The sequence below is a fragment of the Mus musculus genome, chromosome 2, assembly GCF_000001635.26.
Source record: "Mus musculus strain C57BL/6J chromosome 2, GRCm38.p6 C57BL/6J".
Lineage (NCBI taxonomy): Eukaryota > Metazoa > Chordata > Mammalia > Rodentia > Muridae > Mus > Mus musculus.
In genome coordinates this window covers 120780633-120798779 of record NC_000068.7, presented here as the reverse complement: position 1 = coordinate 120798779, position 18147 = coordinate 120780633, and the positions used below count along the sequence as shown (strand labels likewise).

Sequence of the window (18147 nt, the reverse complement as noted above, 5' to 3'; positions counted from 1 at the left end):
AGTTGGGCCCACGTGGGCCAACGATTGGCTGGGAGGATGAGAAAAATGACTTTACAATAATGTTTTTTTTTTTGGCCAAAGAATTGTTTTGGGCACAACCAATTTTTAATTACCAATTAATAACAATTATAAAAGCTTTATTTTTTGTAGAAACTTTTGTAGTAAACTAAAACCCTAAGTAATAAAAGGATATTGTCTCTGAATCTTTTGGGTGAGAGTAAGGATTTAAGGTAAACTTTAAGAAGCATTAGTTAATAAAATACTTTTTACTTAGGAAACAATATACACTGAAAGATTAAAACTCTTGGCTTCTTGTATAGAAGCAGAAACAATAAAATTTTTCTTACATAATGTAAAGTTACATTAGCCATACCTAGAGGCAGAATTTTCTAGTGATTTCAGTTCACTAGAAGCAAAACTCTTTGAATTAAAGCATTATTTTAAACATCTGAATAGATCTGTAACACTGTTAAAAAGAAATTCTCTTGAACACAGGGAAAAAGAACTTTCTCAGGCACTGTTTGTAAAACAAAAGAAAGGCCACAAGCCGCTCTGGGGCTGCCCAGAGCCATGTATTGACTCAAATGTAAAATACTTTTTAATCTGAGCATCCTGGCCCTCCTGTAATAAGGACCGATTCTAGAGAAACAATATAACTGTCTACGCCTCTAAATTTTGATACTCTTTCTTAAGATGACTTACAGTTAAAACGTCCTTCACAACTTTAGTGTTGTGAAAAAATTGTCTGTACTACAGTTTCCTGTCAGGCAGTAACTATAACCAAACTGTTTGTCTAATCTATTTACAAAGACAAACATAACTAGATAACTCTGTCACAGTTTTGTATGAAGTGAGCTGTATGAGCGCTCTCATAAGATGATTACTCTTGTAATTATCTTAATTACAGTATACAGGTGAATTAAAGATCTTAAATTTGAAATTAAACTGCAAGCTGCAGTTAATGGAACAATAGCAGTTTTAACCATAATTTTTAAGTTTTTTGTGCAAGGTTAGGATAATACCTATAACCTTGGGAAAGCAAAACCCAAGTTTAAAACAATTTATTATCTTTAAAATTAATATTAGAAGCATTACTATCATATTACGAAGTTTGGATGTCAATTAATACCTATGAATACCTATTAAAGCAAGCTTTAATGCTTTAATAAAAAGACATTGTTTTAAATCTTATCTTAAATTTTACTATTTAGGATACGAACCACATTAATTATTACCTAAACTAGAAATATCTTTAGAGACCCAGCCTCTTGGGCTGCCTTATGCCATGTGTCGGAAGGACTCTAAACTTGAGTTATCAAATTTAACACTAACCATCTGTAGCAGTGTAATAATTATTAATCTTAACCAACAACTTATGAGCTGAATGTGAAGACACTCAGAGCACGTTACCAATAAAAAAGAACCAAATGAAGCAGTTACATTTAGACCAATCAGAGAATAATAATTTTTGTAGCTACAATCATAGAATAAAAAACACTTTACCATTGTCAAACACATTAATTATGAACTATTTATTAGCTTTTTTACTCCGAAACTTAGAGGCTGTGCACTCGCCTTTATTTCCTAAAACGAACAGTTTTTCCAGCAGGGGCCCTCTCGCCACGTGTCTGATTCCTGGATGAAACACGTGGCAGCTCTCGGCTTTGCAGATAAAGTTTTTTATACCATTTTTATTATCTAACACAAAACATAGAACATTCATTCATACAGACTGGACACGAACATACATGAATTGAACACGAGAACAGATTGGTGCACCGGACATTAGACAAGACACAAAAGGGAACAGAGTACTCCTGCTATAAGGCCCAGAGAGATATTTCTCTCTGCTTTTTGGGACATTTTCTTCCCTTATGATGCATTTTTTATTAACTGGGGCAATCCGCCTATTCCTTTTAATAAACCCTTTCTTTTCTCACACCTCATGTAGCTTCGGAGAGCTACGGCCAGCGCCTGATACCCAGCTCCTCACTGCTGAACCTAAGTGAACTAGAGCTCGGGTTTAACGCTGTCTCAGCTTAGCCCATACCTTCTCCGGTATGAATTTCCTTTATCCTTTATTTTATGGAGCTCCGAACCAGCAGCGTCTCTTTCAAAAATCCTTTGCCGTTTCTCAGCCCCACGTTGGGCGCCAATTGTTGTGTCTGGCCAGCAGACCACAACCTGGGTTCTAGCCTGGAAAGGCATTTTGGAAACCTGGAAGAGAAGAGGGGCTAGGTGGCGAGAGAAAAGAATGTAGCCAAGACAGTTACTCTGATCAAGGCTCAAATTTTATTGTTGCGACACTAGTTATAAAAAAAGAGAGAGGAGACCCGATTCCCGCCAAATAATCTCTGGTCCAGTAAAAAGGTTCCAGCAGTGGGCGTGGCAGAACAAATGAGCAGAAAGCTCCACCCCTGAGCAAACAAGTTTCAGGCTGGGGGAGGGGAGACTACAGTTTTTGATAAGACAGTAATGTTTACAATGAGTCTTCAAATCTATGAGTGTAGTAGGTCCTTCCATCTTATTTTCCTCAATTTCTTTCTTCAGTGCTTCACAGTGTTTTCATTGAAGAGGCCTTCTATATCCTTGCTTAGGTTTATTCCAAAGTTTTGTTTTGCTTTGTTTGCTTGGTTTTTAGACTATTACTGTGACACTACCAAAAGCAACTTGTAGAAGAAAGGATTTGTTTTACTTTACAGCTTTTACAGTCCATCATGAAGGGAAGTGGGATCAGGAACTCAGGCCATGGAGCAATGATGCTTACCTGCTTGCACAGCCTGGTTTCTTAACCATCTAGGACTACTGCAGAGGGATGGAACAGCCCAACCTGAGTTGGACCTTCCCACATCAATGATTAACCAAGAAAATGCTTTACAGCCTCATCTGCAGCCAGTTCATTGAGGCATTTTCTCAGTTGAGGTTTTCCTTTTCTAGATAACCTTAGCTTATGTTATTTTGACAAACAAACAACAAAACAAATCACCCCCAAAGAACAACAAGAAGAAAATCTAACCAGCGCAGGCTGTTGTAAATTTAATTGTTTCTCTGATTTGTTTTTCAGTTTGTCATTATTATATAGGAAAGCTAATAGCTATGTGTGTTAATTTTATATTCTGCCACTTTGCTAAAAGGTTTATTGGTGTTTTCTAGTGGGTCTTTAGGTGCTCATATATAGAGTAATGTCATCTGCAAATAGATACTCTGACATTTTCCTTTCCTATATTTATCCCTATCATTTGCCTTTTTTGTCTCTTTGCTTTAAGACTTATAGTACAGGGGGCTGGTGAGATGGCTCAGTGGGTAAGAGCACCCGACTGCTCTTCCAAAGGTCCAGAGTTCAAATCCCAGCAACCACATGGTGGCTCACAACCATCTGTAATGAGATCTGACTCCCTCTTCTGGTGTGTCTGAAGACAGCTACAGTGTACTTACATATAATAAATAAATAAATCTTTAAAAAAAAAAAGACTTATAGTACTACATAGATGGATTTGGTTTGTTGTTTGTTTGAAGACTCCTTCAAGTATTTTTTTGTAGATCTGACTTAGGGTCATAAATTCCGTTAGTCTGGTTTTACCATGGAGCCTTTATTTCTCCTTCAATTATGACAAATATCTTTATTAAATGTAATAATCTGGATTGGCAGTAATTGTCTTTCCGAACTGGAAAATAGGACAAGGAGATGGCTCCGTGGGTAAAGGCATTTACTACCAAGCTCGATGACCTGAGTTCAATACTAGAGTCCCATATAATGGAAAGAGAGAACCAACTCCTGCAAGTTGTCCTCTGACCGACACACATATGCCCTGGTGTTCACACCTTTACTACACACATTAAATAAATTAGTATAAATTTTTAAAGGGAGAGAAAAATTAAAAATATGTCTGTCCAGGTTGTTCTCCTGGGTTTTAAAAAGTTGCAGTTAAACAGTCTATTATTGTAGGTGTCTGACTTTATATGTGGCTTGTGTTTCTCTCTTGCTGTAGTCAGCATACTTTGTTATAATTTAATATGATAGGGGCAAGGTTCTGGTTTTGTCTGGTGTCCTAAACGCCTCCGATATCCAGATATGGATTGACATGTCCTTTCCTAAATGTCATTACTGTAGGGTTTTTGGAGGAGTTACATTGTCTTGGCTTTTCTTGTTCTTCATTGTAATTTACCTATAATTAATGTAATTAATGTAAATTGTATTACATTGAGCTTTAACATCTAGAATTATTTATTTGCTTGGTTTATTTTTTAAATCAGCTATATTCTTTCCATTAGTGTATTTGCAATGTTCACATAGGAAAAGTTGGGATGCTGCTAGTCTACAGATTTTAGAGACTGTTGGAGCTATGGACGTTTATAATTAAAGAAACGAAGCATGAAAGAAAAAAGAAGGGTGTGGGTGTAAAAGGAAGGGTGATCTGGGTGGTGGTGGCAGTGGTGGCTGCAGTGGCAAAAGACTTTAATCCCTGTACTTAGGAGGCAGAGGCAGGCAGATCTCTGAGTTCCAGGACAGCCTGGGCTACACAGAGAAACCTTGTCTTGAAAAACCAAAATAGAAAGGAAAGGAGAGACGTGGGGAGAGTATATGAGATTGGATGCAGAGTATAGTGTGCAAAGAATGCCTTATAGTAAATTAGGTGAAGAAACAAAACAAGTCTGGAAACCGAAAAGAGCAACATATAAATAAAAACTATGAATGGAGAAGGTCTCTTGTTTCTCTGGTTCTAATATGTTGTGTGCTGGAGGGACAGGTGGGAACTGTTGGCCTCAGCAACCTCAGTATTCTTGGGGTTCTGGCATGTGGCGTGCGGGGTGGGTGTGGGTGGGTGGGATACCCTTCAATCCCTGCTGTCCTCCGTGGCTCTGGATCCTCAGGCCCAGTGTGTGAAGAGCAGAGCAGCTCTTCCCTTGCAGCTCTCTTGCTCTCCCAGACCGCTTGATTCTGCCAGAGAGCATGCTTCCTGCTGGGCTGGGAGTCTCTACAGGAATCTCCCAACTCTAGGAACCCAGACCCTGCCCTGCTCTCTTCTGCCCAGCTGAAGGTATCTTTATTCACCAATCTGGGATAACTTGGGGGGCAAGGTGACATAGCATCACTGTGTATGTTCAGATTCTCTTGTTCATAGCAGCTACCAGGCCTTTGGGACCAGTATTTAGCATTACAGTGCCTAACAGAAGACCAAGTCTCAATAGATGTCTAATTAAGTAGCAAACACAGTGACAAATCAGAGAAAGATTTGACAGAATAGGGTATGCCCAACTCTCAAGAGAAGAGAGAGGAAAGGGAAGGAGGCAGTTTTACCTGTACAGAGACAGGTTGCAGAGAGAGAACAAACTAGACACAGGTTAAGACAGTCTATTAAGAAATAGAAGAAGTCATTAATAGTCTCCCAACCAAAAAAAGCCCAGGACCAGATGGATTTAGTGCAGAGTTCTTTCAGACCTTCAAAGAAGACCTAATTCCAGTTCTTCACAAACTATTCCACAAAATAGAAACGGAAGGTACTCTATCCAACTCATTCTATGAAGCCACAATTACTCTGATACCTAAACCACAAAAAGACCCAACAAAGAGAGAGAACTTCAGACCAATTATATGAATATCGATGCAAAAATCCTCAATAAAGTTCTTGCTAACCGAATCCAAGAACACATCAAAACAATCATCCATCCTGACCAAGTAGGTTTCATCCCAGGGATGCAGGGATGGTTCAATATACGGAAATCTATCGATGTAATCCAGTATATAAACAAACTCAAAGACAAAAACCACATGATCATCTCATTAGATGCTGAGAAAGCATTTGACAAAATCCAACACCCATTCATGATAAAAGTCTTGGAAAGATCAGGAATTCAAGGCCCATACCTAAACATGATAAAAGCAATCTACAGCAAACCAGTAGCCAACATCAAAGTAAATGGTGAGAAGCTGGAAGCAATCCCAATAAAATCAGGGACTAGACAAGGCTGTCCACTCTCGCCCTACCTATTCAACATTGTACTTGAAGTCCTAGCCAGAGAAATTAGACAGGCTGTAGACTACTTGCCTAGAATGTACAGGATAGTTGGTTCAATCCCCAAATCCCCAGTACTGCTAAACAGCATACAAACATCAGGGTGGGCTAGGCAGTGATGGTGCCTGCCTCCAATCCAGTGCTAGTGAGACAGAGGCAAATGGATCTCTTGAGTTCGAGGCCATCCTAGGCTACACAGAGAAACCTTGTCTCAAAAAACAACAGGAAAAAAAAAAAACCACACACGTCGATGTGGTTTTAATAGCAAGAGACAAAGTGGTTTTATATAATGTAGTTATTTAGAGGTAAAAGGAATTAAATCCAGTACTGTCTTTTTTTTTTTTTTAGTATGATTGAAATGTCTTTTATGTAATGTGCATGTTGCAAAAATCTGGACACAGTAGTCCATACCTGTAATCCCACAATTTGGAGACTGAGGCAGGATTGACAGCTGTCTTTAGAAGAAAGGAAAAAAGGATGTGCTAGGAGATGAGTCCTTTTCTTGCTTCATTTTGTTCTTTTACAGTGTTAAGGTTTGATGCATGTTGCAAATGCTATATTCATGTCAGTGTATTTCCAGCTTTGAATGTGGATTCTCAAAGTATTGACAACAAATTGACTAATTAAAACCTTTTTTGTGACTGAAGGAAAAGGTTTCTAATTCATTGTCAGTGTAGTAACAGATAACTCAGATTGAAAACAGAACAAGACAAATTAACAGGCTTGAAAATTCCAGCACTCAGGAATCTGAGGCAGGAGAATGCAGATTTTAAGGCCATCCTGGACTAACAAAACCCTGTATCAAAAACCAAACCATTGGCCAAAGTGAGTGTTGGCTGTATTTTATTTTAAGTGGACAGGTTATTTTTGAAACTTATGTTAATCTTTTTTTTTTTTACCTCTAGTGTTTTCTTTGTTTTCTTTTTACAAGCTAGCTTCAAAGATTGTCCACCCTCAGTGTCTCATATTTTATTTATCCTTTATCTCTAGTGATTGCCTAATTATTTATATGAGTAATCAATGCTCTCTGTGTGTGTGCCCACCATGCATGCTGTGAGTACATAGATCAGCAGAAGATATTGGGCATCCCCCTTATTGCTCTCTGCCTCACTTTACAGAAACCTGACCATTAAAGTCAGGGTTCTGCCCAGCAAGCCCTAACGGTCCTGTCTCCACCTGTCAGGCACTGGAGTCACATACAAGTGTGCGTAGCTACATCTGGATTTTCATGTGGGTGCTTAGGATCCGAATTCAGGTCTTCGTGCATGCACAGAAAACACACTCACTCACTGATTCACCTCCTGAGCTTTTTGTATAATTTTGTATAATTTGTCATTTTTGTTATAACCTGGTCTCAGAATTTTCCTCCCTGTCAGGGTATTCTTGAAGGGTTTTTTTCTTGATTTTTGTTCATGCTGATTTATATTCTGAGTTTCAGATTTATGTTTTAAAATTTCTTCTTTATTTTCACACAGCTTTTATTTTTGTCTTCTGAGATAGTTTCATCATTTAGTCCAGATTGACCTTGAACTCATGTAGTGGAGGCTGGCCTTAAACTTTTCTGCTTCTGCCTTATCTTCAGCCCTTCAGCTCTTTTATAGAATTTTGAAAAGTTGTATCTTTCTTGTATAGATTGTAAGTCAGTGTGATGTTTGGGAATCTTTGTTTCCTGGGCAGTTTTGATGAGAAGCCACAGTGGGAAACCCTGCCCTGTGCATACGGTTGAGATTCTTCTCCATGGACCACAGGCTCCATGTAGTGCCTCAGCACCATCTGCATCTGCTCTGCGGCTTCCCCAACCCCCTCTGTGTTGAGCCAAGTGTCTTCTCTGCCCAGTACTTCCTGGGCTTGGTTGCCTTTTGGGGTGGAAGTATACTTTTTAAAATCCTGAGACTGGTTCAGGTTTTTCCCTCTATTTCTCATTCCCTCTGTATATCAGAGCCAGTATCTCCTTGGATTTCACATGTTAAACTTGGTTGAAAAGCACTAGCCTGATCCAAATCAATGAGAACAAGAAAGATCATGTAACTGCTGTAGAGATGTAAAGAGTGTGTGTCAGAATGTGTGCAAAATAAGTATATTAAACACAGCCCTTACTGTATCTGCTCAGGGTAATTTTAAATGACTTTTAAAATATTTCCCTTTCTGGATAACTCACCTTTATTTATCCTCTTATTAACTTATTTCTTTACTCACTCATTTACCATTTATTTGAGTATTCAAGGAGCAGAGGAGAACCTGGCAATGGGTGGATAAAAATAAATAGTATAAATTTTCTGCTTTTTACAATCTCGACACATTTTATATAGTTTATTTAAGTCATAAAATACACAGAAATCCAATTTATTAACTTTTAAAAGAGAAGCCATAGTACATCCTTTTCTACTGTTTTCTTTCTCTCTTCATCCAGGGAAAGACCATGTTTGTAGATTTATTGGCTGTGGGAGAAATGATCGTTTCAACTACGTGGTCATGCAATTGCAGGTATGTTACCTTGAAAAATGTGACTTAAAATCTTTTAGTTTTGATTAAAATCCCCAATTACAGTAAATAATGAGTAAAGGAATGACAGAATTCTTATGTATGCTGAACAGATGAAGTGCGTCATATCATCTATTTTTAAAAATACAACTTATTAGTTGTCATTTTTGTATGTGTTTAATCCCAGATAGATTGTGAGTTACAGTACAGCCTCGCTTATACTCCAAGTTCTTCCCCTTTTCATCTTTTCTCCCTTGGGCTTTCAGATCTCCACTCCCACTGTGTTAAAATTGTTGCATAGTTGAAGGAGAGGGTGAGCGTTTTCTCTGTCTGTCAGCATGGCATGCTCCATCCCCTTGAGATGGAGGAGAGATGGACTGAAAGAGTAGAAGCTCAGAAAGAGACGATGGGAGAATGAGAAAACAGCTCCGTTGTCCTTGACACTGCCTGTCTCCTGAACACACACAGCACGGTCACCCTCAAAGTCAAACCATGGTTCACCTCACTGCCTAAACTGTCGGTTCTCAGTTTCCTTTCATATTCAGAAGACTTTATTTTGACATTTGGATTCTTTATTTTCCTTCACAGTACTTATATACCAGTGAGTTAAAATCATAAATCCAGGCTTAAATGTTTCCTCTTCTCTTCAGAAGGCTTTCCCAGTGCTCTTCAATATTTGACTTAGACCTAAAGATATGTTACCCTTTCTTAAAACTATATTTGTTGTTGTTATTTATCTTTTAAAAACATGGTCTCACTGAGTAGCACAAAATGCTTTTGATCTCACTAAATGTGCAAGATTTGCCTTAAACTCAGGTCCTCCTACTTTCGCCTCCTGATTTCTAAGATACAGCTGTGTGCTACCATGGCTGGCTTGGTCTTATTTAAAATTAATTAATTGGGTGTTGGAAGAATGTATCATGGTGTGTGTGGACTTCAGAAGCAACTTGTGGAAGTTGGGTCTCTCCTTGTACCATGTAGGTCCTAGGGATTAAACTTGGGTGTCGGACTAGACAGCAAGTGCTCCTGCCTACAGAGCCGTCTCACTGGCCTTTAAAGTCTGCGGTTACATGAATTGCCATCTCAATTTAGCATACTTTTATGTATTGAAGTGGTTGCCTTTTTATATTTTTCAGTTCGTTAATGTGTTCCCTGTTGTCTCTCAAATTGGCTGATAATATGAACTATATGTATATAGTGGATACCAAGGACTAGGAAGGGTCATAGGATGATAGGAGGTTGAAGAGAATATGAGAAGTTTTAGGCATCTATAACATACTTTATTTACCAGCACACAGACTAACAGACAGGCAGATGTTACAGACACCTGCCTAGGTCTAGTAGATGGAGTTCACAGGCTGCACAGGCAAAGGTTAAGTCAGGGATAGTAGCCTCCAGTCTCAAGGCCGTATTGATAGAAAACAGTCACACAAAAATGGAATTCTGTCAGAAATAATTATGTAAGAGATTACATCCATCATTGCCTTCTCTAGTTTCTCAGGTATCCTGTATCAGCTACTCCCCAGATGGCTAGGTCATGTGTTAGCTGACTCATACCAGGTAATCATATTTTTGTTTTTCTTTTAAACTTTTGTTGGCCTTTATAGCCTTCTGATTCCTATAATATTTGCCAATAATAGCAGTATTTAGCATTCATTAAATACTAGGTAGTATCCAGAAACTTCATATGGATTTTATTTAATCCTCATAAAATTATATGAAGTGGGTATAATTAGTCTTTTTTATTTAAAAAAACTGATGTAGGAAAATTAAGTAACTTGTAGGGAATGTGTGTTGGGTAGTGATGAGGAATACTGCTTTGGATATTGGTGCTGGTTAGTTTTAACTTGATGCAACCTAGAGTTACCTGGGAAGAGACTTAATGAGGAATTACCTAGATCTAGTTAGCCTGTAGACATACCTGTGGTGGAATGTCTTGATTTCCCTTTGATATAGGGAGATCCAGCCCTTTGTGGGCAGCACTGTTTCCTAGACACTGAGAAAGAGAAGAAAGCTAGCTAAGGAGGCAGGCAAAGGTGTGTTTAGTTGCTTTTCTTGACTGTGAACATGATGTGACTGAGTTGCTATCTTTACTGCTCCAAAGGAAGGAAGGAAGGAAGGAAGGAAGGAAGGAAGGAAGGAAGGAAGGAAGGAAGGAAGGAAGGAAGGAAGGAAGGAAGGAAGGAAGGAAGGAAGACTGGAACTTGTAAGCCATGTGACCCCTTTTCCTCCCTTATGTTGCCTTTTGTTAGGCTGTTTATCATGGCAATACAAATGAAATACTAGCATCTATATTTTATATTCTTAAAAATAGTCACGTCTAAGGGGCTGATGATGTAGCTTAGTTGGTAGAGAATCCCCAGTATTTGCATAAACTTGGCATGGTGATGCACACTGGTAATCCCAGAATTGGGATGTAGAGGCAGAGTTCAGTGTCATCCTTGGTTATACAGGAAGTTCAAGGTTACCCTGGGTTACATGAAACCATGTAAGAAAAAAAGAAAGAGGTGGAGGTGGGGAGAAGAAAAAGAGAAGGAAGAAAGGGAGGGAGGGAGGAGAAAAAGGAGGAAAAAGAGTCAAATTTGTGTTTTGTTAGTAGCAAGGGTAAAGCAAAACATGATGACTTAGAAACATGGCTGCTAACAGCATGGGCATCCACAGGACTGGAGAGAGATGGCTCAGTAGTTAAGAGCTTTTGCTGCTCTTCCAGAGGCCTAGAGTTCAGTTTCTACCACACATGTTGAACAGCAGACAACCATCTTTAAAACTCCAGCTCCAGAGGATCAGACGTCATTTTATGGTTTCCAAGGGCACCCCCAGTCATGTACACAGACACACACACACACACACACACACATTTTTACAAAAAATGCTTTTTTAAATATATTTATTTATCTATTTCACATCCATTGCAATGATCAGCAAATGCAGATGCCAACTACAAGCAAAAATGCTCAAAATATTTTTGCCCCTGAATTACTTTGATCATATCACACTTGACTAATTTTTTAATTAAATTTTTTATTATTATTACTTTTATTGTTTTATAGTCCAGTTGTTGCCCACCTCCCAGTCCACCCTCCCACAGTTCCTCATCCCATTCCTTCTCCCTGTGTCTCCAAGAAGATGTCCATCTCCCCTCCAACCCCCCAGGGCCTCGAGTCTCTCCAGGGTTAGGTGCATCTTCTCTCACTGCAGCCAGACCAGGCAGACCTCTGCTGTATGTGTCAGGTACCTCAGACCAGCTTGTGGCCACTGGCTCAGTTTCTGAAAGATCTCAGTGGTCCAGGTTAGTTGAGACTGCTGGTCTCCCTATGGGGTCGCCCTTTTCCTCAGCTTCTTCAAGCCTCTCCCTAATTCAACCACAGGGGTCCTTGACTTCAGTCCAATGTTTGGGTGTAAGTATCTGCCTCTGTCTCAGTCAGCTGTTTGTTGGGCCTCTCTTTGAGGGCAGCCATGCTAGGCTCCTGTCTGTAATGTAAGCACAAGTTGGGCGGGTCACTGGACTGCCTTTTCCTCAGTCTCTTCTCCATTTTTCCCCTGTGGTTCTTTTAGATAGAAATAATTCTGGGTCAGAGTTTTGACTATAGGATGGCAATCCCATCCCTCCACTTGATGCCCTGTATATCCACTGGAGGTGGACTCTACGAGTTCCCTCTCCCCACTGTTGAGCATTTCATATAAGGTCTCTTACTTTGAGTCCTGAGAGTCTCTCACCTCCCAGGTCTCTAGTACTTTCTAGAGGGTCCTCTAACACCCCACCCCCCCACCCCCACTCCCGGTTGCATATTACCATTAATTCTGCTGACCCTCAGGGCATCTCTCCTGTCTGCCCCCACCATACCTGATCATATTCCCTTTTTCTCTTTTTCTTCCTCTCTCCCTCCCAGGCCCCTCCCTCTGCGTCCTGTGATTGTTTTCTTCTCCCTTCCAAGGGGGATTGAAGCATCCTCACTTGGGTCCTTCTGCGAAAATGCTTATTGTCATTTTGGTTATTAGACTACATTCTTTACTACATTCTTTGAATTAGAAGATCACAACTTAGGCAAGCGCTTTACTGTTTCAGTCAGAGCATTTTATAATGTGGCAATACAGTGAATGGACAATTTTCCAGTCTTATCACAAGACTAGGACTGTATTTTAAAGTGATTATCTGATTCCACAGGGACGGAATCTGGCAGATCTCCGCCGTAGCCAATCCCGGGGCACATTCACTATTAGCACTACCCTTCGTCTTGGGAAACAGATTCTGGAGTCTATTGAAAGCATACATTCTGTGGGATTCCTTCACAGAGACATCAAACCGGTAGGGGCCTTTTCTAATCCAGACACAGAAGCCTGTTGTTTGCTATTTCTAATGCTAGTAGAAGACAGAATGTATGATAAATGTAGTTTTCTGTATATGTTGTGGTTAAATACAAATAATATTTTTATTTCTGTAATGCCCTAAAAGTAAAAATAATTTATCTCTTAGGGTTTTTGTTTTAAAGCTACAGCTTATTTTCAATAGCTTTTCTCATACCATAAAATGTTGCTTGCCAGCTAAATTAAAAATATTTTATGCTTGGGGGCTAGGAGATGGCTCAGTTGTTAAAGTACTGAGGACTTGAGTCTTGAGTTCGATCCCTGGAACCCATGTTTGGTTTAGCTTTGTGTTTTTTATAAATGGGTGTGGTGCTGTATGCTAGTGATCAGAAGTGCTGAACAGGGTGAGATGGGATCTCTGGGGCTCGCTTGGCCCACCAACTGTAGCCTGCTTGAGGAACAGTACCTGAGGTTGTCCTCTGGTCCCTGCATGCACATTCACACCCAAATTGTGTGCTTGCCAGTTATTATTAGGTGTGTTAGCATTGCTAGTTTTTCAGCCTTACATATAAATCATAAGTTTGAGTTGTGTATGTCCTGATACCAGCTGTTCATTTTGTCCAGTCACTAATTGTATTCACTGGAAATAATCAAGTAGGAAAAGACCTTACTCTTCTCCTAAGGGTTACTGTGGAAATGGGATTAGTTTTCCCTTCTTTTGTTCTGTTTTGCTTTTCTTAGCAATCATTGTCTCCATTACTGAAATGTGCTTTTCTTCCTTTTTAATCTGGTATTTTATTCTCCATAATGAAAGATGACCCATTTCTGATATTCCATATTTATAAATTTAATTGATGTTGGTACATTTGAAAAATATAACCACCTGTTATATCATTTCTAAAATTAGTTTACATGAAAATGGAAACTAAATTTTCTTCAATGTAGGTTCTTCTAGAATTAGAACCACTCTGAAACTAGAAACTGGTTATTATTTAATATGACATTTAAATAAAACAGCATGATTAAGTGATTTATTTTAGGTCAGTTATATATGGGGAGATTGAAGTAGAAAAGATTCACAGCTTGGAAATGGAGAGTCATCTTTACAAGTATAGAGTATTTTACTGTTGTTCAGCACCTTTCTCTGTCATTATTTGAGAAACTTAACTTTACATTTCATCAGAAAGCTCCAAAGCAAAAGAATACTTTTTTAAAAAGCAAACAATGATGTAAGAGCTTGCATTTTACCATTACAAATTTCCTTATTTGCATATTTATCTTTCCAAATTTGCAGTCATTTGACACATTACATAGGCTTTAGGTTTTGGGGCTGTATCGTTTTTGTTTTGTTTTGTTTTTGAGACAGAATAATGTAACTAAGGCTTGTTTCTGTTTCCTGTATACTGGAATTAAAGGTAAATGCCATCACACATGGCTACACTGAATTTTCTTTTTAAGATAAAAATGTAAAATTTTTTTCCTTGGTCTATTTTGGAATGTTTCCCTGAATTATATTTTTAATTTTAGAGTGATTCAGCTTTATGATTCATATAGGAATTTTTATTTGCTTATTTATTAAGATAGGGTTACTATCTTAATAAACCTTATTTATTAAGATAGGGTTGATATATAAACCAGTCTGACCTTGAACTCACAGAGACCAGCCCAGCCTCTGACTTTAGTACTGAAATTAAAGGTAAATACCATGGTGAGCAGCACTATACATAACTAAAGATTGAGAAGTAGTAACAGTCCTTTTAGGTGTATGTGCATTTCCCCGATCCATAGCTTTCCTTGTTTAGGAGATTAGGTTGTCATTTAAGCAGTAACTTAGACTAGAATTTCAAGGGATTCAAGTTCTGATTTAATTAAGTCATTTTATGTAACTATACAAACATTTAAATTTAGTTTTGCTCAGTTTCCCTGATGGTAGACATTAACAACTCTTTCTCAAGTCGCTAATTGTATTTACAAGAATACTCAACTACGAAAAGCTCTAATTTTTCCCTTGAGAGGTAGAATCTGCAACCAAATTATACTATATATTAATGCCTAGTTAAAAATTATAGACTTGCAATAGTGTATGTGAAACATGCTATAAAGTAGAATCCATGCAGGGAAAAATGTAGGCAGACTGACTGTTATTACAATATGTATTTTCCATCTTTATTTTTTTCTAGTCAAACTTCGCCATGGGACGTTTCCCCAGTACATGTAGGAAATGTTTCATGCTTGATTTTGGCTTGGCTCGACAATTTACTAATTCCTGTGGTGACGTCAGACCAGTAAGTTTTTTCATTACTATCTAATATTTGGTAATTAAACTATTATTTCTAGTATCACTTTACACTTGATCTTGTCCAAAAGGCCAAAAAGTAATCTAGTATCACTTCAAAGAAATGCTAATTATGTGTCAGAATAAATGATAGGAGGAGGGAAAAGAAGCTCAGTGAATTAAAAAAACAAATGTTTGTGTTGAAGCCAGATTTTAAATTATACGATTAAGAAACTAGTGTAGGGCTGGAGAGATGGCTCAGTGATTGAGAGCACTGACTGCTTTTCCAGAGGTCCCAGCAACCACATGGTAGCTCACAACCATCTGTAATGGGATCCGATGCCCTCTTCTGGTGTGTCTGAAGACAGCTACAGTGTACTCACATGCATGAAAAGGAAGGAAGGAAGGAAGGAAGGAAGGAAGGAAGGAAGGAAGGAAGGAAGGAAGGAAGGAAGGAAGGAAGGAAGGAAGGAAAGAAGGAAAGAAAGAAAGAAAGAAAGAAAAGAAAAGAAAGAGAGAAAGAAAAAGAGAAAGAGGAAAGAAAGAAAAGAAAAGAAAAGAAAAGAAAAGAAAAGAAAAGAAAAGAAGAGAAAAGAAACTGGTGTCTAAAGTTAGCTGCATATAATCAGTAGGGGACTTGAGTTTTAACTTTATGATGTATTAGCAAAATGTTTTGTGATACATAGGAGAAAGTTCTTCTCTAGTGAACTTACATATGGCACAGATTATGCTGAAGGCACATACCACAGTGATGAACTAGAGAGATGGGGATAAGGAATTTGATCAAAAATTCAAGTAGAAGGTTTTTACTAAACTTACCTCTTACCTAAGATTTTTGCCAAAACTAGACCAACAAAGACAAACAGATGCCCTTTAATCAAGGCCAACTTGAGAAGAGACTTGAGAGAGACTTTAGCTAGAGTCTTGTCAGAGAAAGACTCTCAGATAGAGTATACCAAGCACACCTAAAGTACTGAACATGCTCCAGGCCTGCTCCTCTCAAAAGGGAACTCCTTGGTGGGGCCCTGATAGGGGAATTCAGCCATGTGTTCTTGACTGCAGCGATTAGGAATGAAGCCCCTTTACTCAAGCTAGGTGATGGGAGAGAGCAGTCTTGATTTGAATACCACAGACTCTTACCTTTTTTATTGGATGTTCACAAATTTTCTTGAAAGTATTTCATTTGTTTGCCTTTAAAGCTATGTCTAGGGGCTTACATGCTTTGTTTTTGACTAGTGTTTGCCAGCTTCACTGGGAGGTGGGCCAGGCAGCTCTCTATATCGTTTTGCTGGCACTTCAGAACTCTCATTGTGACTTTTCTATTTTTTACTTTAAACTTTTAGTTCCTTTAACCTTGTTTTTTCATTGTGATTTTCATTTCTGTCAGGGTAAGTAGTTGTATAAAAGTTAAAACATTGTGATTTTGGTTGAACCAACTGCAAACTAGTTATACATACATACATGCAAAATTATCATTAAAGTCTAGGCATATGAGAATCTTTTTTTCTTTTAGAATAGTTATGAGACAGGGTCTCACTAGGAAGCTCTGGCTTTCCTGGAACTCACTTTATAGATCATACTGGCCTTGAACTCACAGAGATCTGTCTGCCTCTGCCTCTCAAATGCTAGGATCAAAGGTGTGCATTGAATATGAGAATCTTAAGTGCCTGGTAATTTAGAGAACCATTAGCAAAGCAGGTGATCAATTTAGAGTCTATTAGTCTGGATATACATTGATTGGTTCTAGAACATTATCAAGGTATTGTTGATTTACTCATAAAACATATTTAATGATCATATGTTATGTATGAATCATAAATCCAGGTACTCAGGCAATAATAATAGGTAGAAAATCTCAGGAGCCTTGTTAAAGTTATTTTAGTAGAAAAGAAAGATGACATACAAATAAGAAATTTTATCTATTGATTTATAGTTATGGCTGGTTTTCAGTATGTAGCCTAGGCTGGTTCCAAACTTGATCTTTTTCTTCTACCTCCCAGGCCTCTAAAGTGATGAAATAGAAGATAATTTTGACCATACTTGGCCTAAATCTGTAATTTTATGCAGTTGATAACACACGGTATTCTGTGTGTTGACACAGAGCTGGGCAGAGACCAGAAACAATTCTGGAGATTTAGATTAGAGAGTAAGACCTCTAAGGACAATATATCAGCAACTAAATAAAAGATGAAAACAAAGCTATGAGGCTAGAAACAAACTAAGTAATAAGAAGTAGATTACATTTCTTTAGTTGGACCTAGGAGCAGTGGCCTGTAATTCCATGGGAGGCTGAGGCAGAAGGATTTATAAACTTAACCTGCCTGGACTACAGAGTAAACTCAAGACCAATGTTGTCGACTTAGACCTTGGTTCAATCATCAGTATCCAGAAGTGGGGGCAGCATATTAAAAAAAAAGAACTAGTTAAGATTACCTAGAAAGAGCAGTGCAGTGGTGGTGCACGCCTGTAATCCCAGCACTTGGGAGGCAGAGGCAGGCGAATTTCTGAGTTCGAGGCCAGCCTGGTCTACAGAGTGAGTTCCAGGACAGCCAGGACTGTACAGAGAAACCCTGTCTCAAAAAAAAAAACCAAACAAACAAACAAACAAAACAAAAACAAAACAACAACAACAAAAAGATTACCTAGAAAGAAGGTATAGCTAAACTAAACTAGGAAGGCTTGGGTCTGAGCCATTGGGACACTTGGAGCAATGATGGTGGTAGATAGGGAAAAATCCTGGACCAGCCAAGACCTGAGACTAGTGTCAGTCAGGTAAGAGGAAAAGCAAGCTAGTAATAGTATCTTGGAAGCCAGGTGAAGAAAGTTCTTCATGAACGATGCTTGTCGTTCCTGTTAAGGTGTTACAGAGAAGTAACTGGGCATTGAGAGCTGGCTGTTGACTTCTCTAAGAATGTTTTAGTAAATCAATGAGAACCTGGTTTTGATTCCAAACATTATGTAGGCCAGGCATGGAAGTGATCCAGCACTTGGGAAACGGATCAGGAGTTCAAGGTTATTCTCAGCTACAAGGTAAATTTAAGGTCAGACTGAGATATATGAGTGACATATTGA

General features: G+C 38.6%; 1 protein-coding gene across 3 annotated transcripts in view; it reads left to right on the top strand.

Moving 5' to 3' along the window:
* Positions 1-18147, top strand: part of Ttbk2 (tau tubulin kinase 2) — a 117769-nt gene that overhangs the window by 51805 nt on the left and 47817 nt on the right. For all 3 annotated transcript variants that reach the window (NM_080788.3, NM_001024857.2, NM_001024856.2), the window contains 3 exons: positions 8425-8498; positions 12661-12801; positions 14981-15085. In NM_080788.3, the coding sequence (NP_542966.2) occupies positions 8425-8498; positions 12661-12801; positions 14981-15085 (320 nt within the window). The remainder of the gene's footprint in view (positions 1-8424; positions 8499-12660; positions 12802-14980; positions 15086-18147) is intronic.